Here is a 27,169-nt window from a genome sequence, read left to right as displayed (position 1 = left end):
AGTCTTCTACATGCACAATGCTAAATTGGTGCCCATATATGTACTTTCAGATCATGTTAATCTTTCCGAAATGTTAGACGTTTCTCTCTAGTAATTAAACATATACATGTATCCATACCTCGAGGCGAGCCAAAGCTATGATTCTCCCCTTTGAGTTTTCTTCTAAAGGGGGTACTGCGATAGGACCATTGGAACGACGCAAATCTGTCTCTCCAAATGTAACATCAATATTAAGTACATTTATTATTATCCTTCAGAATAATAAAGTCAATTTGTTTGGTCTAAAGCATGTCACCTGCAAGGAGATAATTCATGATGCCCCCCTCACGTGCTGGGTGACAATTTTGTTTTCTCCCTTCAGATTACAATTAAGCTTGCATCTCCCTTTAGATAAAAAATAAAATAACTGTGATTTGACTAATAAATATGCTGGATCAGTAATTGTAAACAATAAATTGTAAGTTCTAACTGAACGTCCAAGTTGTCTGTTGACATATTTTGAAATGGATAGGAGAACACAACTGAGAGGTTTGCCTGTAATTTTCATACTTTATTTTATTCAATTTAGATTCCTCAGGATAATAAAACTATCATGGACTGTTTAGTAGGGAGACATCACAAATTATCAGGGCTGTGTAGCGTTGTCACCATCGGTAGCAGTATTGTAAAACTGCAACCAGATAAGGACATAGTGTCATTGTTCTCGACTGGAGTTGATAAAATGATGAATTTATTTGTAAATCTTATGTCTAAGTATGTTGAAAAAAAGCTTTATAATACTTTTACAAAAGGATAAGTATATGTAATTGTTAATTATGATCTATGCTATTTAGATTACATGTATAACGTGCATTTTTTTTCGGCAGAAGAAGAACTACATAGCAATAAAAATATGTTGATTCAACATTTCCCTTTAATATAATTAAATTTATACCTTTATGATACTGGCATTTATCATCTACTAGATAGCAGCTGAAGACCACCATACATGTACATATAATCCAGAAAAATTACAATACACTTAAATTTTTGTTTTTCGTTTGGTTCTTTTTAAAAAAAAATGCGGGCACACATAAGGATATGTTAAGTTGTTTTTTGTTTTTTTGTTTTTTTGTTGTTGTGTTGGATGTGATCAAACAGTTTGCCAACTTGATAATTTGTATAAACATCGAAGGCGTTTGTGCATAAAATTATCACGTGAGCAAACTGTTTGATCATCATCATAAAACCAAACGAAAAAAGAACAAAAATGTATTTCAAGTCATCTTTAAAAAAAATGTTTGGTTGCCCTCTCCCGACCGACTGACTAAAAATGGACCGACTCAAAACTTTTATAACCTCCAGGAAGCAATTATTTCTTTATAAATTCTGAAAAATAAATTTTAAAAATTCAGCATTTAAAATTGAAATTTTCTGGGGGAAAAAATTCTCACCTACCTACCGACCCAATTTTTTCATCCCGAGTCGGGAAAGGGCAAACAAACATTATTTTAAAGTTGGCCCCATGTATTTACATTTTTACCTAATCCAATATTCAATAAAATAAATGATATATTTAAGTTATTGTTATTCAATAATCAGAAATGTTAGTCTGCAAGCCCCGCCTAGTGTATTTCTAAGGCACAGACATTGAGAAGGAAATTCTGCCATGTGATGAGCAAATGACTATGAAGATATACAGCTATTTCTATCTCAGACAAAGAAACTTGAAAAATGTAAATATTTTGCTTTGTGTAAAGCTTTATGTTTGCTTTACTTTGTGTATAGCGAACTCTCCTGTTTAAAGCATTTTTTATCAAATGTATTTTTTTTTTTATCAAAATGCATCGTTAAATTTTTTTTAGCTTTATGTTTAATGAGTTTATAGATACTAGGATAGATTGGAGTAGGGTTTGAGGATAAAGAAAATATTTCAGTGCAAATAGTAATATAACTTATATTTATGGCATTACGTTAAGTAATAGTACATTGTACTTTTAATGTTTGTGCGTAATTATATATTTCTGTTTATCCCATTATCATCTTGACTCTATTTATGTAAGGCTTTATCCTGGACAATATAAATAGGATGAGCATTCTGTAATTTTCCCTTTGGGATCAATTGACTTTTAATGGATATAATTATACATATGTACAATAATAGCTTGTATAAAGTGCTGTACAAGGCGCTGTAACTCAGGATTTTTTTTTCTTTTTCTTTCTTTTCTTTTCTTTTTTTTTTTGTTTCAGCATCTTAATTAAAGAGCTTTCATTAACTGTGTAAAAAGAATTGGGACATTTATTGCCTTGAATAAGATAAAAGAAAAAAATATTAGATTCTACTATTTTTATTGTTTTTTAACGTATTAAAGGTAATCAAAATTGCGTAGTTTTAATATTACAATAAATTTTTAACAATAAAATATTCGCACATTTCCGTTAACCTCGTTACTTGTAGTTCCTGTTTATTTGCTGCAAGTCATACATCATTGCGAAATCAACTGACGTTATCTTTAACGAGGATAATTGGGGGTACTGCCTGACCTTGATAATGTATAGCGACGTGCACGGAATTTGTAACATTTGGTGGTACTAAACGTTTACGGTCTCCTGTGTATGTTTTTCATAGACCAGTAGGTGGTGTTTTGTGGAATATACGTTATTGATACCATGTGTTCTTGGACATTTCAATGCCCTGGTGTAAGTCGTCTGGATATGACTATTTGTTTACGTGCACCTCTTGGTGTATAATATTAAGGAAATGAGTAAATCTGAATATATTCTTTACAGTATACCATTCTTTGAGCGCGCTAATTTTTGATGGGTAGTATTTCGGTTTTTTTTATTTATTCTCTTGTGTTTGTGAATATCCAAGCGTTTAAGGTTTAACCACTACGAAATGCATTACACCTCTCAAAGTTTGAATTTAAAAATGGTGGTACAGTCATCGCTGAATCGAATCACGGCCGCGACTGACCTAAATCAATAAAAAATAGGTAGCAACTGTTCCTTCCCCAAGCTCTCGGCACTTTGAAGTGAAAGTTGCGGGTCATTCGGATGAGACCTTAAAAAACGAGGCCCCTTGTCACGGTAGGCGTTGGCACGATAAAGAACCCTCACTGCTCAATGGCCCTGAGTGCCGAGTAAAGGTCTAAATTTTAAGCCCTTCACCGGTATATGGTGACGTCTCTATATGAGTGAAAAAATACGGGATGTAAAACAACATAGAATCAATAAAGGTCTTTTCATAGGTAATGCACATGTAAAATCCCTCTATTTTGTTGTGATCAAGGTTAAATTTTTTGTGACAGACGGACTTGTTATTCTAATGAGATTTAATGCTCTCACGGCGTCGCAAAGGGGTGAAACGAAAAGAAAGTAAGATAATATTTTTATTTCAAGTTACTTTAAAAAAAAAAAAAAATAACAAATCACCTATCAGTGACCTTAATTTGTGCAAGGTTCATTGAAAAAAAGAATATCTATTAAGGTTTATTTCAAATAACACAAAAATATCACCCAAAAAATGATTCACTAATGAAATTTAAAAAAAAATTGGCCCAAATATAATACATTTCGTGTAATAAGGTTTTCCAAATAAATGAAATCCACGAAGAATTATGACTCTAGCATTCTTGATGGAAATGTATACATGTAAATTTACAATATCGTGCTTTCAAGTAAGTAATAATGAAATTGTGCTCACACTGACGTCATTCCTCTGTTCTTAGTGCCAAGCTTATCAGTGAAAGAAACAACTCCTTCTCCACTTCCTGTCATAAATGACAACCTGAAGTGCGAAATACACGCTTTACTCATTGCAACCTCCCATACTTACAAAATAAATACCGGTATATTCATTATTGATTGGAGTAATGTCATGTGCAGGATGACGAGGGAAATTTGTTAATTTTTTTTTTTTTTAGAAGTAATTATTAGAAAAAATACATTGATTGTATGATCTTTGAAATCACCCTTTCAATATTGGATATATATATATAGAACTGATATCAAACACTGGAAAGCGAGACTGATCAATATTTAATGTCTTGGTTATATGATGGTAAGACTTGGACTTCTGAACAGAAAAGGGGTGTCGGTTTATCTAAAAATCGTGACGATTACTGACAGCATGATTTTTTCAAGGCATTCGTTATGATTCGTATGATAAAGAGAACATCAAAATGTGAAAAAAGATCATGTTGATCTTGTTGTAAAGTCACGGGAAATTATCGATACTGTCACTTTCCAAGAAACATGGTTTATATAATCTGACACTAACACTGTGCTTATAATTCCGCTTTGATTCAAGATGCAACATCGTAATGCATTTCGATTTTTGCCCGAAACTATTATTTCAATCTAGCAAATGAAAATCTTGAGACAATCGGATATTCTCTTGATTTTTATTGCTCTGACTTTCTCAAAAGACACTTGTTTCGTATTATCAATATTATGAATCTGCAATTATTATTTAAATATTCATTAAAAAGGAAATTTCTGGAATGGTTACTATAAGAATTTTAAAGGCACAAGTACCTTATCCAAGAAATCTAAGCTTGTACTGTCTTTGTTCTTACAATTTACTTTTATGGTAGTGCATGGCGATTAATAATTCATTCCATTCTATTACAGGAATTCCTTTTTATGGATCAGACTTTTTGTTCTAAAGATGAAATTTCAGTGTGGCAAATATGACACTGTCTTGCACAAAATACATTTATCATGTCTACGCAATCAATAGAAAATAGACATGATAAAATATATAATATATTGCCTCAGGTTAGTATGAACGATCAGTGCTTGGTTATAATCCACTCTTCTCCGGTGCTGAAAGTATATTCATTTTTGTCCGACTCTTCAATTACCGTCCGAACATTACCCCTGTTTTTTCCTTTCTCTTTGACATGCAGACTTAAATACTTGTATATACAAAGAACAGGAACTATCCCTGCAAAGTTAAGCAATTGTTCTGTCAGAAAGCAATTTTTGTCTCACAGCTTGTTATTTATGGACCTACCGGTTAAGATTATATATGAAATACAAAAAAAAAAAAAAAAAAAAAAATCCAAACGGAAACCAAAGCGGATATGTCTACTGTTGTGAACTATTCGTTTACCAATTCTCTTTGCAGTCCTGATTCCAATCTTCATTTGTTGGCTTAATTAAAAAAAATCTATGGTCTTTACATTCGATATATTGGGAGGTACATAATTATAGGAAAGCGTGAATTTCTTTTCAAAAATGACTTTGATCTGTTTCGTGAGTATCATTTCTTAAATATTGTATAATTTGTTTGAGCTATAGGAACCACATGTTGCTTTGGCTGAAGTACAACTAGAGGGTCGAAGCATAGTGAATGTGATTCCATGTGTTCATATTTATATTTTTATGCCCACTAGTTCCACTGTGTGTTAGTGTTGGAAAGTTATTATTTTGTAAATAAACCAGATTACTATAAGCGCTGTCATGCTCATATAAACGGTTTCAGATCAAAGACAATTCCCAAACTAATTACTTAATTTGAGACCAAAAAGACAACTCCTTGATTGGAAAATCTCGGATCTACGTACAAGTCTCGCATATAAATAAACTGAATTTCTGCACGACAAGCTGATTTTGATTTTGTTGGATTTTACTACACAAGGATGAATTCGGCTTCTACATCCGTCGGCGTCAAGCAAAGTGGTGCCGTCATCAAGGGGAGACAAACAACGACTGATTTAGAGGTAGGTTCTACAGTGAAATCCATTTACTGTACGGTCCTTACAAAACATCACGGCTATCTTTCCTTCATGCATAAAATACACGTCAAAATATATTCCTTGTAATGCATGAGGGTTGTCTTAAAATTCTGTGGACAATCACGTTTTTACAGGAATTAATATCAATACATATTTGAATTTGATTCAGAATTTTTTGATAATGAACTTAAAATTTTCCATCGTTTTAATCGCAGTTTTACATTATCGAAAATCGATATTGCATTACCGAAATTTTTTTTCTTATCAATGAAAATAATTATATACCATTACCGAAAACTTACATGTATTTTTCTTCGTAATATATAAAATTTCGTAAAATATTAACTTTAATACGTTTGCCAGGTTGTACATATCCCCCCCCCCCTCCCCGTAGTCACCACGGAGAGATGATGATTTTGAGAATGAATTTAAATTCATAATCATTTATCAGCACTATTTACATTCGATTTTAAAGCGCTTATAATCTTCAACATAAAAATTCTCTTCTTTTTGAAATAGCAAGAATCGGCTAGGATATTTTTGAGTATCACTTTAAAGATTGGAAATCTTGTTTGAAAAATGCTGTCAGAGTCACCCCAAAAATATGAAAAAATAAATTTTCCAATAGTATTCACGACTCTGGTATACAAAACATAAACGGTTTTTTGACTTAGGGAACAGTAAGTTTGCGACGTTTATAAAAGCGAAGAGGGCAAAAATGGGAAGCATTATGACACTATTTGATCACATAATGCCCGAGGACAGGCACCTTGCCGTCAAAAAAAGTTGCATCAGCTTGTGGGACTGGGGTGTCACCAACTTTTATTCTTAGCTAGGGAGTAGTGTTGTACTTGTATTGACTGGCACTTGAAAACATTTTTTTTTTACGTTTCTTCACTATAATGTCAGTGAATTAAATGTACTCCAAACCGATTCAAACCTTCTTTAATCAGTAAGCATGTTTTCAGTTTCATTTATTCAGTTTTTTGCTCCCGTAATCGAAGATTTAGGGGCATATAGTTTTGGCCGTCTGTCCGTTTGTCCTTTTTATCTGCAAAAACTTTAGCCTTGCCCATACCTTTTAAATGGTTGGTGCTAGGGCTTTCATATTTCACAAATATATTCCTTGTGATGAGACCTTTCTTTGGCTACCAACAGATTTTGTCTTCTTGACCTTTGAGTTTGACCTACTTTCCTAAAAAAATACCAAACTTTAACCTCGGTCATAACTTTTGAAAGGTAAGAGCTACAGCATTTATATTTCACGTGTGTATTCCCATGTGTTCAGATCTTTCTTTGGGTACCAACATTTTTTACCTTTCGACCTTGACATTTGATTTGACTTTTAGAAGTCTTTAACCATGACCATTACTTTTGAACGGTGGGTGCTATAACATTCATATATCACATGCGTATTCCTTGTGACAAGACCTTTCTTTTGGTACCAACATTCCTGACCTCATGACCTTGGAGTTTGATCTACATTTGAAGAAAAATTTACCTTGCCTATAACTTGAACGGTTACAGCTAGGGCTTTCTTACTTCACTAACCATTTTTCGTGACAAGACCTTTCCTTTGGTACCATTTTTTTTTTTTTTTGCCATCATGACATTGAACTTAGAGTATGACCTACTTTTTGAAAAACCTTCACCTTGGCCATATTTTCTTAATTTGCGCTAAAAGGGCTATATTTCTGAAGTGTCTTCCATGTAACAAGACCTTTCTTAGGGTATCAATATTTTTGAACTCTTGACTTTGGAGTTTGACCAACATTTGAAAAAAAGTTTAACCTCGGCTTTGAGCTGCCATACGGGGGCATTAATGTTTCAAAAAAAAATCTTATTTTTATTTTCTTGCTCTGTGTATTATATAAAACTTTCTTTTCGGCCAACAAACATACAGTTTCAACGGCACTGTAGTTTCCATGGTATTTAAAAGAAACATAGTACTGATTCTAAATTTCAACTCTTGAATAGGTCAAGAGACACCATGTGTCTTGAATTGAAACTGATCCTGTAATCATCACAAACTTTGTTTATCATTTTCATTGTACTGGAGGGTTACAGTCTAATTTTATTTCTGTCTTTGATTTTGAACTGAGTGACTATTACAAATTGTTTGGACAACCATCGTATATGGACACTAAATTAAAGCAACCATCAAATCGAAACAAATGAAAATTTCATTGTCCCTATTTACTTAAGCAAAATATTTTAAAAATAGTACTACATCTTAATCTTTCGTTTTAAGGTAATTAATACACAAAATAAAAACAACTGGATATTAATTGTTGTCCTGGACAATGTACAATACATGTACATGTTTGATTTATTTAAGTTGAACTTTATAATGATTAAAAATAAATAAATCGGTAAATTTCACAATGAATTGGATTGAAATAGACTTTTTTTTATTATTATTATATTCATGCTCATTCTACGTCGTCCCGTCCCTTGGTTGTATTAATTGCTCAAATAGCACTTCTACATTGAATAATTAATTGCTCAGATGAATTTTCTGTTGAAATAAACTGAACTTGGCACTTTCAGAGACAATGATGTAAATTATTCACGTCATCTGAGTGCACCACTAGCTTTGATTTGATTAGTAAATACAGATTAAATTTAGATAACACTTGCTTACAAATTAACATTGATTCTGGTAGTTTCAAACTTTAAATATTTTCCATTTATTTACTATCTTTTTGTAAACACTGGATTCATATCTCTTTTTTTTCCTCTTGTCCTTCCTTTATACTTAATATGAAATATAGCAGTAACCTTGCCACTCGTTTACCTTAAACATCACATTTGCATTTTTTTTTTTTTGCTGTTTAGTTTATCATTTCTGATGATAACAAGTAATACAAAAACACTAGAAATGTATAAAGTCACTCTTTACTGCTGTATCAGATTACTATTACCTATCTGGTAAGATTAGCAGAATGAATGACATGTACTGCTCATATTTATAGAGTAGAATTATTTTGTTTATAGAATGCTATTTTTCCCGAAAATATACCATAAGTCGCTAAAAAGATGGTTTATAGTTAAAAACTAAAGTGTTCTAAGGAACGTATTTGTCGCCTGCTTTATAGCATCATTAAAGATGTAAATAAATCTAAGAGTGGTCAGCTATTAATCTGCTACTTGTATTATAATTCATGCTTTTGCATGCGAAGAAAATGCATCTAGCTACGTATAGAAAGAAAATTACTGAATATATATGGTAATGAAATAAAAATGATTTCCCAACCCTAAAGAATAAAATAAATAATAAAATTGAAATTATCAGCTGAATTACTTATTTGTCATTTTATTCATTGTTTAATCCAACATATCCCCAATATTCGTGACTAGAAGGGTTTCAGTCTGCCTTTACGGTCAGTCTGCAGGTGTCATAACAGTATTTCACTTGAAGTTCGCGTCAAATCATGGCTGACGCAAAATCTTCCCTTTGTCAAAACTCTAAGGACAAAAATAATGGAATCGGAATTTCCTGGCAATATACACATCTACATACTGTGTCCTAAATATCTGCAGAGTTTGACGAAATTCTGTGCAGCGGTTTAAGAGGAGTTGTGCTGACAAACTGTTCATCTCTATATTCAAAATATGGCCAAAAATCTATGTTGAAAAGTGCCGAATTTCCCAGAAAAATAATGGAATCAGAATTTCCTGGCAATATGCACAACTACTCAGTGTCCTAAATATCTGCAAAGTTTGTCGAATGTCTGTACAGCGGTTTAAGAGGAGTTGCGCTGACAAACTGTTCATCTCTATATTCAAGATATGGCCAAAAATCTAAGTTGAAAAGTGCCGAAATTCCCAGAAAAATAACGGAATCGAAATTTCCTGGCAATATGCACATCTACACACTTGACCTAATTATCTGCAAAGTTTGACGGAATTCAGAGGAGTTGCGCTGACAAAAAAAAAACAAAAACAAAAAAAACCCAGGACTGACGGACGGGTCAAAAACATTATAACCCCGCAACTTGCTGCGTCAGGTATAACAAGGACCTTCTCTCTGACCCTACTGACAAATATAACCGACATTGTGAAAAATATTCTAATGTACACATGTACATACATTCATTAATCAAAGTGATTAGGAGAAAAAAATAATTCTTTGTTGCAGCAACAACTTTAATGTTGTAAATTGACATACAGATAATACAACGTAGCACCGACTGACTAACTTGGTTGAATGTTGCAAAACAAATATCTTATACAGTATAACTGTATTTTAAAATTAGTTTGAAAAATGCAGTTACATACATGTGCAAAACAGAATCAAATTTAACTCTTGCAAATACTAGTAACGGTTTAACAAATCTGTTAAGATCAATTATTTAAATCCAAAATATTGTTGTGTTTCTGTTTTAAAACATAATATGTAAAATATAAAAGTCTGCCGTATCGACTTAAGAGCGAAGTGTTACCAGCAAATTGGTTGACATTGATGTGTTGCCTAAGTGTGTATCACATATATTAATATATCGTAACTGCAAATATTTGGCAAGTGACTGGCCAAATTGTGAAATCCATTTCTCTTGAAGAGTAAATGACTAGTGTAAGTTAATGATGAGTCTGCCTCAATGTAAGCCAATTACTGGAGAAACCCTTTATACTAGCATTGTCTTGATCACATTGTGTTTCACACACAGGAACATTATTAACACCTTCATAATTATACGTGGGTACTGTATAGTATTTGTTATCCCACTCCGTCACACTATCTTGTCATCGTTTCTTTTCAGACATTTTTAGAAGCCAAAAATTTCTTTTTGCATATGCCTGTTTGGTCCATTAGATATGCAATAAGGTTTTGAAATTTCAGTTTGGTCCCAGGAGTCCTCAGGGGTGTAAAAGATGTGGTTCGAAAATTCTTTTTGCAGACTATTCATGATATTTATATGTGCCATTAAGTTTCAAAATTTTATCTCTTCCTATGAATTTCTTAATGGTGAGGTCCCTGGTTACAATTTTAATTTATCATACAATTTCCTTCTTGCTAACATTTTGGTATATGTAAGAATTTGACTCTATCATGGAATAGCGACATTTAGGATGGTGACGTGCAAGATGGTTTTGGATGCTGCAAATGGCCTAGATTTTCCGGATAATTGATCAGGTTCAAAACTTTAAGCTTTCCAAGGAATTTGTCATTCCTATGCTGATCAAACATGGATTATGACAATAGGGACGGAGACTATCATAATTGATTCAGATTCTTTGTGAGACACACCTTTTCTGCATGAGTGACCAGGACGATGCCTTTTGGAACAGGTTTATTTCCTAGTAACAAGAAGTCCTATCAGTCTTGCATACATGTACATGTTGCATTTTGGGATGTAAACTAGTCATGCTCTGGATTCCAAGTTTGGATGCTTGAATGTGACTTGTATTTTCTGTTAGAATTATCAGGAAAATGTTTCTGGAGCAGGTGCATTCGTAACTACATGAAGATAGAATTCTAATTATCTTATAATAATCTTGCATACATGTTGCATCGAGATGTACAGTTGTCTAATACTCCAGCTTCAAATGCTGCATGTGAGCTGTATTTTCTGAAATAGAAAGTATATTTGTTCCAACTTACTTTAAGTCCAAACTTACTTTAAGTCTAGTTATGACCAGTAATTTGTAAATCATGTAAAGCTCAGTCAGTAGAGCACTCGCTCCGTAATCGGAAGGCCGTAGGTTTAAACCACGGCCGCGACTGACTTTAGTCGATAAAAATTAGGTAGCAACTGTTCCTTTTCCAAAACTCTCGGCAATTTAAAGTGAAAATGAAGTTGTGGGTCTTTCAGATGAGATCTTAATAACCGAGGCCCCCGTATCAACAGTGATGCATCTTGATAACATGGTTTGGTCTTCAGCGCATCTACCAAATGCGGCCTCCAACCCTCGCCCAGTTTTCTCCAAATATATACACGAGAATCTTGTCCTACAATAATTTTGGATTCATTTGAGAATATAAATTTTCTCCAGAAGTTGTCAACTGTGAGTTTTCTCTTTTTCTCGACTCCAAGATAAGCGCTTTCTCCTGTTTACCTCTCGAATTACCAGTTTTTTTCTTTGCAACCCCTCTCACAAATCCATATTTGTGCAGATGTAATTGAACAGTTTGTTTAGATATTGGCCGTTCTTTATTTTCATTGAATTTGTCTGTTATTTCCTGTAAACTCTCTCTTCTATGGGTTTTCACAAGCCTTTCTAGCTTTCGACAAGATAGGTTTTTCTGCCTCATCTAGGGATGTTTTCTATGAAACCTCTACGTTTTACACGCTTCTTAAAACTTGTGATTGTGGACCTGGACACATCCATTGATTCTGGTACGTAGCTGATAGTTTTTCACTTCTTGTAATAATTTCCAAGCGATTTCTTTTACCTGTTGCTCAGCTTCTCCCCTTTTCGTCCTATCTTGCTTCCGCCGGTTCAGATGAGTTTACATAGCTGACGACAATAAAATCACTTGACACATGAAATGTCACACGATTAAATAACGTTATCCGTGATCGGAGGATCGTGTGTTCGAATCACGGCCGCGATTGACCTACATGAAAGTCGGGAAAAAAATAGGTAGCAACCATTCCTTTACCAAGCGCTCGGCACTTTGAAGTGAAAGTTGGGGGTCCTTCGGATGAGACCCTAAGAACCGAGGCCCCGTGTCACGGTAGGCGTTGGCACGATAAAGAAGCCTCACTGCTCAATGGCCCCGAGTGCCGAGTAAAGGTCTAAATTTGAAGCCCTTCACCGGTATATGGTGACGTCTCTATATGAGTGAAAAATTCTCGAGCGGGACGTAAAACAACATGCAATTAATTAATTAAACAATGTTATAAATAACTACCGAAATTCCAGTCTATTTATAAACTACTTTATCCCATGTTCACCCCTTTATCCCGTGGATATGACTCATTGGATAATTTTTTCATATTCCACTGTTAGGTGCAGTTGTGACGTCACAATGTTTTTTGCGTTAGAGTGATGAAGTAAAATAAAGTGAAGTCCTGTATAAAACAGTGTAAAACATTGGTTGTGAAGTATTAAACATGGGATAACAAGAATCTCCCATGATTTGTAGTTAGATATGACTTTTATCCAACTCGTTGTGTGTTTTTATCCCCTCGCCAAGGCTCGGGGATAAAAAACACACAACTCTTGAATAAAAATCATATCCAAGTACAAATCATGGGAGATCCTATATTTATTCACCTTTAAATGTGTAGGTCAAAACGTGAATAAAAACGCGACGCCATTTTGTACGAATATACACCATACTGTTCTGTACGATTAATTATGATATTGTTTCCAGTTTCAACTACAATCCTTTTGTTGTCCAAATATTCATAAATAATGCAAGTAAGGATTTCATTATTAAGAAATGAAATTAATTTAGGAGAATTCATGAGGACATGAACTACGATGCTTCACGCCTGCATATTTCATGAAGCACGTTAGCGCTTCATGATAAATATGCAGATGTGAAGCATTGTAGTTCATGTACCTCAGGAATTCTTAAAAATTGAATTTATCTTATATTTACATTATTTTTCTGATGACTTGCCACATATTTTTGTCATTCAACGATCATATATGAAAAAAAAAACGTTTGCACTATTTTTGACTTCAATTACATCACAATAGAAATATTCTTACTCCTCTCACGGTAGTTCATGAGAACAAGAACTTTTTCTAATTTGCAAAGAATCTTTAGGGAAAATATTTGGAAATGTAAATATTAGATAATATTCGACCGACTGCAAAGACCGAATTCTTAAAAATTAAATTTATCTTATATTTACATTATTTTTCTGACTTGCCACATATTTTTGTCATTCAACGATCATATATGAAAAAAAAAGTTTGCACTATTTTTGACTTCAATTACATCACAATAGAAATATTCTTACTCCTCTCACGGTAGTTCATGAGAACATGAACTTTTTTCTAATTTGCAAAGAATCTTTAGGGAAAATATTTGGAAATGTAAATATTAGATAATATTCGACCGACTGCTGCGTTTAATTTACGGTTACCAAAAAAGCTAAAGCTAATAGAGTAGGTCGTTCCCCTTGGGGATAAAAGTTTTTCAGTGACAACCTTGCACAGATCTAGAATGACATCACTAATTGTCCGTAGGAACCGTGTCCCTCAATAATTTTGCCGATATATAGAATACTCTAGAAAAAATAGCTACCATGTGCCCCCTCAATAATGACGTCTGATGACCTTTATATATATATATATATATATATATAAACATTTGTATTATTTTTTTTTTGCTTGTCAAGGAATTTTTGGTAGTTAATAGTGCCCCCAACTGAAAATGTATGGTCCCCCCCACCCCCCAAATGAAATTGCTTCCCATGGGCCTGCTAATGATGAGTACTTTTCTCTGGATGCAGCATAACTTGAACATCTTATTTTCTCAATTTATCATAAACATATCATACATGTAGACAATACAAAACTTGTAAAGGTTGTGTTAGTACTTTACAGGGGATGCATATCAGATACTGCATTTGGCCTGTATGTTTTAGATAAGTGATCAGATTTAAATTTCTGAAAGAAGTTCATTTCCATGTGATTACTAGCTCACCAATGTCAAACTAGCAAAAACGTTGCACTTGGGGATACATAGTATCAATAAATCATCTTTAAAATATTGGAATAACTTACAAATTACTTGCGTTTCTTTTTCTTCCATACTTGTTATTAAATCAATGACAAGTCTTTAATAATCCAACTAATCTGTCCTAAACATGGCAATTTTTATAAGTTAATTGGGTCTTAAAATAATTTTAATGGTTTAACCCTACCTGACGAAGCCTCCAGTTCTATTGCTTAGAATATGGCTTGCTATTCACATGTAGATGTGATAAGTTTTGGTCTCTTATGAGGCATTAGGGGAGGGATATCATACTTTCTAACTTTACTGTTAATTTAACAAAAGTATATCCCCTTCTAGGAACAATAGTTCATGAGATTTTCATATGTGTATTTGAATTCTAAATAGGATTTTGGTGTAACCATTTTTAAAAATTATTTCACTCTTTAGATTCTTTTAAATATTTTCAGGCCTTTGCAATGTTTATGGAGTAAAAGGAAATACGTATTCCCTATAAGAGAATAAATAATAACGTCTTGAAAAAAATATGTTGAAAATATATGCTCAACCACAAATATCCATGCTTATTAACGTATGATTCAAATGTTTTTGATAGGATTATGTGCAATGAAATTTAAACAAAAGGGTTTAAAATTTGAAATGGTTTTAACTGTAAGCAATAGAACTTAGTAGCAACTGTTGGATACTGATTGCAGCGACAAGGTTCGAGACGATAGCGAAGCCAGAACCTTTGCTGTTGTTTACTTGCGATGTACATCTTGAACATGTGGTGTCAAATATACTAAATTGGGGTCACTGTCATTCTTAATATTGTCGCTTTGCATTGCTTGAGAATCCCCTGTTCGGTTACTAACCACTATACAATGAACGGATACTGATATGGATTAGGTGACTTCGGTCTTTCGTTAACTTTAAAATTATAATATTTTTATGCCCCCGTAATCGAAGCTATGGCTTTTAAATTTCACATGTGTATTCCTTGCGACAAGACCTTCCCTTGGGTATCAACAATTTTGACCTTTGAGTTTGACCAATTTTAAAAAAAACTTTTTGGCCATAACTTTTGAACGGTTGGTACTAGAGTTCACATATTTTACCTTAACCTTGGCTTGCATTTGAAAAACTTTAACCTTCCCCATGAGCTGCCATACGGAGGCATCAGTGTTTCACAAACACATCTTTTCTAATTGGTTTGTGTATTTATAATCTCTCTTCATGTTGGGGAGTAAAAATAATAATACGCTGCAAATGCATGCGATTTGAAGAACTTGCAAACGTCAGCTGTGATATATATATATATATTATTGGCTTTGCTATTCACATTAAACCTGGGAACATTTACTTTTTTCATTTCAGAACTTTTATTAGCCATAAGGGAAATCATCAAATTTCTCACAAAAATGGGGAGAAAATCTGCATTTACATGTATAAATCCTTCCTAACTTGAAAGAAAAGGGATATCAACTCTGAGAAATGAGCTTGTTTTTTTTGGGATTCAAATACAGTACAGTGTATATAGATAACATGAGGAATGAATTCATGGCGTCTTTTTTTTACCCTAAATTCTGATAGCAATGAAAGTCAAAAGGTAGGGAAAGGCCTTTGATGAATCACATCTTTCAAAATTAGCGTGCGCCATTCAGATGTAAAAATAAGAAGGTTCAACGTATATTGTAGAACTAATATGCTTATTATACATATGCAAAAACATTTATTTCTTTATAAAGAAATTTTGAATATTTCTCAAATAGAAAATGCATTTCTCATCTTTTCGCTCACATTTCTGGGAGCAATATTGAATTGGACAGACAAATCTTTAATGATCTTCTATGATAAGAATGACGTATTGTTTACAGAATAATGGGGTTACTCTGACCCATCGATTCGGATCGAGTCACTGATGAAAACATAATCAATCCTTTTTTTAAGCATTGTATTAAGCGTTTTATATTGACTTGGGGCATATCATTAATAAAACCTAACATTGCTGATTATGGTTATATTTGGCTAGGTTAATTTTTGTTGATAGACGGTTTTAATTTTTTTTTTTACTTTTTTTTTCTTTTTCTTTTTTTTTTTAATACATTTTTTACGATTTTATGTTTTTGTTTTACTTTTTTATTTTTAAAGATAAATATACATTTAAGCATTTTTTTTTCTAGATGCATAAATGTTTCATGGTCAAGATCTTCTTGGGGCTATCATTGATTGTACATGAACTTAATCTACTTGTCTCTTAATTTATAGCTAGAATGTCTCCTCAAGTCGGTAATTTCTTGTTTTAATATCTTGGAAACCTTCTTGTGATAGGAAACTTTGTCTTTGAAATAACGTAAGTTCGGGCGAAAGTTATTAAGATGCAATGTTCTCATCACGATGTAAATTCTCTCTCTCTCTCTAATACATAAATAGCAAGAAATTTGCATTCACTATAAAAAATACTTCTCCTACCAACTTCGATCCAAACAGCAGTAATAATAATTCGACAATTATTTATTTACTTGTTTATTGTCATTTTGTAGGTTTTGAGTTTTTAGGGTGGCAGTATTGTTTGTTTCTTTAACGTCCCTTCTAGAATTTTTTTCATTCATATTGAGACGTCATCACTTGCCGGTAGAGGGCGGCAAATTTAGACCTGTACTCAGCACTTACGACCTCTGAGCAGTGAGGGATCTTTTTCGTGTCAACACCTACTGCGACACTGGACCTTGGTATATACATGTACGGTCTCATCAGAAGGACCGATCTCCACGTCCCACATTTTGATTCCAACCACTGCGCCAGTTGTTATTTTATAAATTTTGTCTTTTATTGCCACCCGATAAATTCAAAATTTACAACATGACATAATTATGCCCCTACACCACATATATGTACCTATTATATATATATATATATATATATATATATATATATATATATATATATATATATATATATATATATATATAATAGATCTAAAACGTTTTGTCTTTATGCATTCTCCCACTCTATAGCCTATATGTAAGAAACAAGGCAACAGTTCTTTGATTACACGAAATGCGATACCCTGGATTTATTTAACTGATTAGTGTGGTTATATTTTGACAAAACATTGGGAAATATAAATATTTACAATCAAACAAATCAGGTATAAATATTTTAGGATAGCCAAACATCTTATTATAATAAGATTATAATGTTAAATACTCCTTAGAAAATGTATGAATTCTAAAATGGAAAAAAAAAAATCAAGATTTGATCTTAATTTTTTTATGCACCCGTAATCGAACATTCGGGGGCTTATAATTTTTGCTCTGTCCGTCAATCTGTTTGTCCGCAAAAACTTTAACCTTGCCCATAACTTTTGATTGGTTGGAGCTATGATTTTCATATTTCACATGTGTATTCCTTGTAAAAGACCTTTCTTTGGGTACCATCATATTTGACCTTGGAGATTGACACAGTTTTGCAAAATTTTACCCAAAATTAACCTTGGACATAACTTTTGAACAGCTGGTGCTAGAGCTTTTATATTTCACATATGTAATCATTGTGACAAGACCTTCCTTTGAATACCAACATCTTTGACCTTGGAGTTTGATCTTTTGGAAAACTTTAACCTTTGCCATTACTTTTGAACAGTTGGTGCTATGGCTTTCATACTTCACATATGTAATCCTTATGACAAGAACTTACTTTGGATATCAACAACTTTGACCTTGACCTTGGAGGTTGACCTACTTTTGGAAAACTTTAACCTTGGTCATAACTTTTGAATGGTTGGTGCTAGGGCTTTCATATTTCACCTAGGTATTTCTTGTGAGAAGACCTTTCCTTGAGCACCATTAATTTTGACCATGACCTTGATGTTTGACTCACTTTTGAAAAAAACTTTAACCTTTTCCATATCTTTTCAATTCTTTCATATTGCACAGGTATATACCTCGGAACAAGACCTTACTTTGGGTACCAACATATTTGATTTGCATTTGAGAAAGTTTAACCTTCGCTCTAAGTTGCCATACGAGGGCATCAGTGTTTCACAAACACATCTTGTTTTTTTTAAATATGGTCTTGAATTTTTAAAGTTCTTGGAATCTGTAACTAATAAGAAATTTAATGGTAAACTGTAGCATTTTTATCACTAACTTTTCGCGTGCACAACATTCCACACAGATGCCTCGATGGTTATTAATTTTAAATACGATACCAACGTCACGTTCCAAATACGATATGTTTTCCTCGCCGCTTGACTTGTTTTCCCCAAACAAATATACATAATTCATGGGGAATTTATACTACAGGACCTTGTTTCTGATTCCATCACTTGCAATAAAAGCACCTGTTTTAAAAACGATAATTGGGAGACTATTCACAAAAATAAACGTTAAAGGTATAGTGATTCAGCTCTGATTGTCAAACTGACGTTGTAAATTTTGAATTTACTGGGTGGAAGTAAATACAAAATTTACAACAGGACAACTAGTTGACATGTTGTATATTTTGTATACGTATTTACTGCCACCCAGTAAACAAAATTTACAACATGACAAAACCATTATGAACATATCAGTATTACAAATAATACCTGTTTTATTGTAAATGGCAGATAGGCGGAAAATTTTGATATAACTATTGTAATAACGAGTTACGAAAATACCTTGTGGCAAAGAAATCAGGAATGGAGAATGATTGTGAAACTACTGTTTTATAAACTAGTCTTTGGATACAATGCTCTTAAAACTTTTGCCTTAAGTTAAAGGGTATGCATGAATTATTCACGAAGCTCTGATTCTTACGGTTCTAGCGTACTTTCTCTTTGAGTGAGACATTTTTAATGTCTGTAAATGAAGTACATATCATCCTAATTACCATGACTCAACATCTTGACTGTACTTCTGTATATAGTAATTTGCTTTGATTCACACTTGTGCAAATTTGTAAATTCAGCTGGCGCCCGTTTTTTCTCTTTTTTTCCCTTACATACACACACATTAATAATGTCAACAGAACGCGAATTATCTTTTGTGCGAAGCCAAGGTCATTGAATGTTCAGATATCACAATGGAAATGTTTTCAAGATATACACTAATTGTGTAAGGATTCAAGAGATTTAACACGACATGTCAAAAGAATATAAATATACCCCAAAATTATTTATCCCTGGGGTTGTATTTCTGGATTTCCTCAACACGATTCCCTCGGGAGGCTGTTGACTTAGTCCATGGTCAGATACAGAAGTCAATCACTCCAAAGTATGATGTGGCTGCAAGAGTTTCTTTTTTTACAGAAAAATTTACCTAATTGTAATTTATTTGTTATTAACACTACTGGATTCTTCTAGGTTTAGCAGTATGTTCTGTATTTTTAAATTATTTGTATGCTTTTATTATGAATTTAAATGAATATTTTGCAGGCGTTTCACAGGTAGGTCTGCCTTTTTTTTAACAATAAAGTTTACTTCCTTAAAAGGGTAATTAATTTATCACCAAAACAGTGTTTAACTGTGATAATGTGCAAGAAATCTATTACTTTAAAAAACTGTTTACGATTATTATGTTATTAATATATAGATTGCTTTACATGCATAAAATTAGTTCCTAAAATCGTTTTCTCTAGATCTTAGATCAAGGTACTTTATTAAATACGTATGATTTCAAATCGAATTCTATGAAAATGCTTCATCTTCAACAGAATTTAATTGTAGCTATAAAGTAAGTATAAAGTATGGTAAAAATAAGTTGTTTTTTTTTAAACTCATGACGTCATAATGGATCTAGCCCAAAAAGATAGTAAAAAACTCTTTGCGAGATTTTGACCCTAACTGCGTTTTTTCAAACTCTAAAAGTTCAGTGTTCAAACAACGGGGGTTGGCTTACTAGTCTTTCATCCTTTCGATACATTAAGGTGCGTAATATTTACTTTTAATTTTGGTCAAAATGGACATTGGTATTAAACACTCAGCACTTTTCCATTCATCCAAAATCGATTTTCTTCAGAATATATAGTTATTATCCACCACACTCTCTTAATTAAAGGTTGTCTCGAGTCTGTCTTAAGTAATAAGAATGGCTATTTCTAAATTGAGATTTAAGGCCCTTAGCTGGTGTCAAGGGAAAAAATGAATATCCACAGACTGCAAGTTGTTAATGGATCATTATCAAGTTTGAAAAAAGACAGACGATTGATTTCTTTTTTGTCCATTAATTGTAAAAATTATTTACCCTTTGAAAATCACTTTAAATTTGCGTTTGTCAAAATTTAAAGAAAATTTAAGTTTTTAATTTTGAATTTGATGGAAAAAGAACAGTATAATTGTTATACTCTAATCTGCACTGGATAGCCTGAGCAATGTACACGAATGCGTGCCTATCGTTTTGTAACATTGTATATCATCCTGCACCCAAAGCGTTAGGTCAGTCTGTAATTTGCGCAGATGATAAGACTTTTGAACAACATTGAATTCCTTTTTTTTCGTCGGCGAGGTAAGAAGGTTATGAAATTTTAAGTACTTGGAGAAATCAAGTATTCAGCGTAATTAGTGAGCGACGTAAAAAGCAAATAAAGAAACATCCTCCTTCAAACACGAAAGAGTGAAAGAGAAATCTATTGATTGCGAGCAATTCGTAACCTGGTCCCTAAACGTTTTACTCTTTTCCAACATTTGTTATGAGGCATCAATGGCAATCAATGTTTTCTCAGCCTTTCCAATGAAATAACGAAACCTCGATGTTTACCCATCAATTAGGAGAGATATAATAATAATATCAACACAGGGTCCCAAAGTGTGATTCGGTCCCTCTGTATTTCATTTATAATTACATTAATTGTTACGAATGATGTTGAGAGTTCATTACTTTGAAGATACAACTCATCATCCCATCACGAATTCTCAGCTACGATCTAGAGAAAACTCTTTATTGTATCGTATTTTAATCATTTATTGTGGTGGAACAGACAAGTTTTTGCCCGAAAACGAGTTGAGGGCGGCATTTTCCCTGTTTTATGGTTTATAGCTGATGTTGTTGCTTCACCTTTTGGACCATAGTCAAAATTTATCTTGCCAAAGTAACAAGCTCTTTGGACCTTTGAATCAAATACATCACTATAGTGAATTATAGATGAATTTTTTTCATACATATATCGGATCAACCTTAAGAGATCGATTTTGATTCGAAGGGCCACAGCAACACACTGGGATTAAATTGCTCTTGAAATTGGAAGACAATTAATAATCTGCTATTTGTGAGAGAAAACAGTTAATAACTACTGCTTATCCGTGGCATTTCGTACACAGATATATTACTTTCTAATAACGTCGGATGGAGGAACACGGTGCCGTGCGAATTGCGTAGGGAAACTGACACCAGAGGATCTGGAATCGGATTCTATCCGTCATTACTTACATATCCTGCTTTTTCCTTCAGCAGATTTGATTTTGTTTTTCCATAGTGTGTTAGTGTCAGATCCAGACGAGGAAAATTGAGTATTGTCATAGAACGTGTGGATTCCATCTCTTCTGATCTGCAAAAGACATCGAATTAAGAGATTCATGGCGACACTCAGTGATGATTTTTTAGGATACCTTTGGGAAAAAATGATGTAAATTTGCCATTGTACCAGCTGCCTAAAGTTATTATAAGGATGCGGAATATTTTTCTAGTCCTTCTCTAAGAGTGTGTCGAAAGGACGAAAATGAATTGCCGCCCCGGGATAACATATTTGCAAAAGAAATGACTAAATGCCCATTTATAATTGTGCAAGACTGTTTTGTCTAAGATTTATTTTTGCATTTCTCTCGATTGGATAATTTTAATTTTCTAGTCGACGAAATTGCATCACCTCTTAATTGATGTCACTCTCGAGGGTAGCCGAACTTTTGCGGAATTGTATTACGATTTGCGGGGTTCGTACTTGATAGTGCTGCAGAAACAATGAATGCGTCAACATCAGTCACTGTGAGGGCTTCTTCCGGAAAATCAAAGAAAAACAAAAATAAAGGACAACCTGTGGATTTGGAGGTAAGTGTGGTTTTTTTTTTCTAGTTATTGAAGTCTTTTCATACAGAAGACTCAAGTCCATAGCGATCTACAACAGTATTTGAATGATTTTCATTTTAGCCTAAGGAAATTCTACCGGGGTATATGCATAATATTTTGCCATATTCTTGCAGAGTACATACGATTAAAACAAGTGGATGAGATCTTACTGGGCAAAATTTAATAAATTTTGCTAATATTTATAGAAATCCAAGAATTATTCCCCTGAACACAGCTTTACTTTGTTTTTGGATGATTTAGTATAAAATCATTCCAGACATAGATGAAATCTATTGTTGGTAGTTCTCTTGAGAGTGATTTTTGTGCCCACGTATTATAAAATTATATGTGATTTCCACCATAGGGAATATCTGAGTGAAAAATTCAAGATAGCATCCTAAGATTTTGAACATTTATCTAAAGTCTACAGTAAAACGATCGCTGCTTTGACTTCTCTGAAAAGATGTTTCACTATGAAACAACTAGTTTTGGTATTGACGTAATTTTTAACTCATATTTTAATATACAATAAGATTACATTTTCCATAGATTGACATTCAAGGAAAATTCTTATTAGAAAATTGTTTTCACTTACTTTCACAGGAAAAGTGAAGCAAAATAACCCAAGGACTCACATTTTTCACAGAATATACTTTTAAATCGTTAAATTGAATTCTCGGTGATGATCTTCTTTTCGCAAAGAAGCATATACAAGTCTAAAAAAAAAAATAAAAATAAAAATTTTAATATCAAAATCAATTAAAACACAAAGTTATTATAATAGTGTTTTGAAATGAAAGTTTTTTGGTAGTTATTCATTTGATAACCAGAAATTAAATTGGTCTACAAAGCGAGTGCAGAGAACATGATAATTTTATCAAATGTACCTGATCTAAAATTCATGACCGATCATCAAACAGAGCTTTGTCAGGTTTAATAATCAATGGTTTGAAATAAATAATACATATCTTTAAAAGTTTATTTACCATTATCACTAATATCAAGCAAATAATTATTCTGCCTTCAGCACATTGAACTTGTGTTCTTTTTGACATATTTCGTTTCTTGAATAAAAGCTGCATCATGACTACAAGTGTGAAAGAACATTAGTTGTAGAAGACAAGAAGCTAGAATAAAAACTATGTTCAAGCTTCATAATAATTTAGTGCCTGAATACTTAATGGACATACTTCCAGATATGCGCTGTAACACATCTATATACTCTACAAGAAATTCTCAAAATTATGATATTCCAAAATGTCGATTACAAACTTATAAGTCTACATTTATTCCGACAGTAGTTAATGAATGGAACTCAATTCCACTCGAAATTCGAAATTTACAGTCAATGTCAAAATTCAAATCTAAAATTAGTACTAAAAAATCTGCTCCACCATCATACTTTGATTACGGTAACAGACGACTAAATGTTCTGCAAACCAGACTACGGCATAATTGCGTATTGAATAGCGACCTTTATAGATGCAATTTAATATCAAGTCCTTTATGCTCCTGTGGTAAAGTTGAGGATACATATCATTATTTTTTTGTATGTCCAAAGTATGAGAAAGCCAGAAAAGAATTCTTAAATAAATTTTTACAATTTGACAAGATCCACATTCTAGATACTCATGTCTTATTATGGGGGGTAGATTCATTGAATGCTGCAGAAAATGAACGTCTCTTTTCTTTTGTTCAATTATTTATTAAACATTCTGGTAGATTTCCTTGTTAGCATTAACTAATGTATCAGTATATGCATTGGTACAAAATTAAGTGTATCTATATATCAGCAAAATGCATCGTTTTGTAAACTTTTGCAATTATTGTATACTTTAAAACTTCATGTTTAACTGTGACGATTTAAATATGTAATTTACATGTAGGGAGAGGGCGTAATAAGTTTTCAGAACTTGTGCCCAATCCCATTGTATTTATTAATTACAATAAAATATGTTCAAACCAAAGAACATTTGAATTGATAAGATATAAATCTAGTCTTTCCACTAAATAGCCCGAGAAGAAGAATGGGTGAAACTGTTCAATGAAATTTACATATTTCCATATATTTTGTTGTTGTTTAACTGACAAAGAATTAACTGAAGAATATAAAGGGCATTATTTGAAATACAGAAATTCAAACGGCAGTTCAGTTTGTCTTGCTTTCGAATCATAGAGTTAAAATATACTAGTATGCTGTTTTGAAGCCTTAAGTCCGCTGTTTGATATATTCTTCTCTTTTTTCATATCAAAATATTTGGCAATCGTATCTGGTATTGCAAGGAATTTGATTTTAAAAAGTTATGTCCTCCAAAAAATGAGCCAGGTCTTTAGTGTTGTAGGTAAAAAAAAAAGTTTTGATTGCTTCAGATCTATATATATAGTGCTGGGCTAAGACAACAGATTCTAAGAACAGAGTAAAATTGAGAGATACCAGTCGACCTCATTGTAACGTTTGCAGCCTCTATGAATACCGCGGTTATATACTTTTATTCTTTTGGTGTATTTAATTTGTTTTTTTCAACCCCCCCCCCCTCAATCCCGCAGTAATTTTGTTTGCATACTTAAGGTTTTTTCTTCATATATGCCTTTTCCCTGTTGTCCTTTCCAGTATTTTTTTTTAAATAATTAAATGATCATTCATTGATACATTGTATGATAATATTTAAAGTGATTTTTCCAAATGATTTTGATCGGTTTTAGACGTCATATCTTCAAGTGAAAAAGATAGCAATTCCTAATAAAATATTGCGTGATCATTGGCATTGAATGTATGCATCGGCCTTGTTTCTTGAAAAGATAGATTGGTAATCTTTTCATACAAGCACCACCTCCTTTGAGGACAAAATTGTGCACTGATGTGTTGTAGAAGAGAGATGCGATATTTTACGGCCAATAACACCCAACAAACAGAGAATGAGAGGAAATATTGATAATTTGCTTTTTAATTGTTATTGATTAGTCAATACAACTTGTTGATAGAGCAAACATGAGATACATTTTTATTTCAAGGTACACTTTAAATGTTGTGTTCGAAATGTAAATCATTATGAACACTGTCTAAACTTTACATACAAGATAAATCAATAACAGAAAGTTTCAATGCCGTTAGTCCTATCCAAATTGCGTGTCAATAATTCATTAGTTATCATATATGATTCGTTTAATTTGAAATACGATCGTGTTCATCAAGCAAATAGCTGCCAGAAGGTATATAATTACGTTCAACAAGCTTTAATTCTTAAATACATGAAGGTTGTATGAAATTTGAAGAGAATTCTTTTAATTTTCGCTAAACTGGACAAGGTGTGGTACATATTGAAAGTATGCGAAAAAAAAATTTAGCTGAATTTTCATTAGCCACATCCAATACTGTTGTTAAAAAGTAATAAACTACACTAAGGATTGAATACTTCTCGATGTCTTGACGTAAGGCAAAATCAATTTAAAGTGAGCAACGTTGAATCGATAGGATTATAGAAGATTAGGACATCTTGTCTGTGTAACCGTCCATTTGTTGACCAATCTGACTGTGTCACGTGACCAATTTATTATTCTGTTGGCCACCGTTGACAATGTAAGTGGTGTATCCCCTCAAAATCGAAAAATGACCTCCGTAAACCGACAAGCTATACAGCATATGATCCTATATTGAACGCTTTTCTAATCCAGACTCTACCTACTCTAGATATAACTTGATTTCTTAATTCCTTTTTCAAAGCGGCAGTATATGCTCTGAACATTAAAACTTGTATGGTCCTCTTAGGAATGTGTTTGTAAGGCCTCCTTTGAGATAAAACAATTATTAATCGCTGAATACTGTAGAGTTAGGCAAACCTTGAATGTTTATTCTTATAGTAGAGAAGATAATTACTTTTTTACAAATTTACTTGTTCAATTATTATGTAACCGAGAACGAAAATTCTTTTTATGTCAAAGTCAAACTGATTTCTACAAGAAATTGTAATTGCTGTACAAACTTTGTCACTCTTGGCATCGGAACAAAAAAGGCGATTAAAAAACATTCCTTCGTCTAAAGGTATTGAAGCTGCATAACACTGATGTATAAGGTTTATTCTACTTTTAAGGTCTGTCAAATGTCTACTGTATCATGGAAACAAAGAAATGGTAATTTCTGAAAGAAAAAAAAAATGAAATTTGGCAGAATTTTAAAATAGTTGCCTTCCCTAGATAATTTTAACTTGAATATTGCACCGTTAGAGTTAGTTCGGGTTAACATTTCCCATTGCTTGCAATAGCAAAGTTAAAACCATTTGTTGTTTTTTTTCTAGTTCCATTATATGCATATGTAAATAAAATATTTTATAAAATGACATATGACGATAAATTTTGACCAAAACAAATGGTTTTAAGACATTTATCTATGATATTTTTAAGGGTATATTCGCCGTCTCTCTCCAGCAGAGGAAAAATATCTCTTGAAACTATGCATGTATGAGACGAATCCAATTTTCAAAGTGTGCATAGACTCGAAGAACAGTCAAATTATTAAATATTTCCCCAATCACCCTTTAAAACAAACGACAAGTTTGCTTTTAATGCTAGCTGTTGTGTAAAATTATTGATTTATGAAGTATTCAGATACTTAGACTGTGGGCAAATTAGCTAGGATTTTTCGATTTAACTAGCTAAAACCTGTAAAGATTCGTTTTCGGAAAAGCCTCCACTAATTCAGTTTTATTGTTAAGTTTCCCTGAGGTGGACATCTTTGGTTCACTGCAGAGCTCTCCAGAATTTCAGTGCGTATCAGCCTGAGAGTTCAG

At 32.8% G+C, this 27,169-nt stretch overlaps 1 protein-coding gene across 2 annotated transcripts in view; it reads left to right on the top strand.

The window, feature by feature from the left end:
• Positions 1-22,265: 22,265 nt before the first annotated feature.
• LOC133173036 (dipeptidyl peptidase 4-like) overlaps positions 22,266-27,169 on the top strand; it is a 119,200-nt gene continuing 114,296 nt past the window's right edge. For both annotated transcript variants that reach the window (XM_061307931.1, XM_061307930.1), the window contains exon 1: positions 22,266-22,367. In XM_061307931.1, coding sequence (XP_061163915.1) covers positions 22,281-22,367 — 87 coding nt within the window. In that variant the 5' untranslated portion in view covers positions 22,266-22,280. The remainder of the gene's footprint in view (positions 22,368-27,169) is intronic.

This window comes from Saccostrea echinata, unplaced genomic scaffold, assembly GCF_033153115.1.
Source record: "Saccostrea echinata isolate AGI-Se365-2 ecotype Australia unplaced genomic scaffold, CSIRO_AGI_Sech_v1 ptg000056l, whole genome shotgun sequence".
NCBI lineage: Eukaryota > Metazoa > Mollusca > Bivalvia > Ostreida > Ostreidae > Saccostrea > Saccostrea echinata.
Note: the sequence above shows the minus strand (reverse complement) of the source record. Positions and strands in the feature narration are given on the sequence as shown.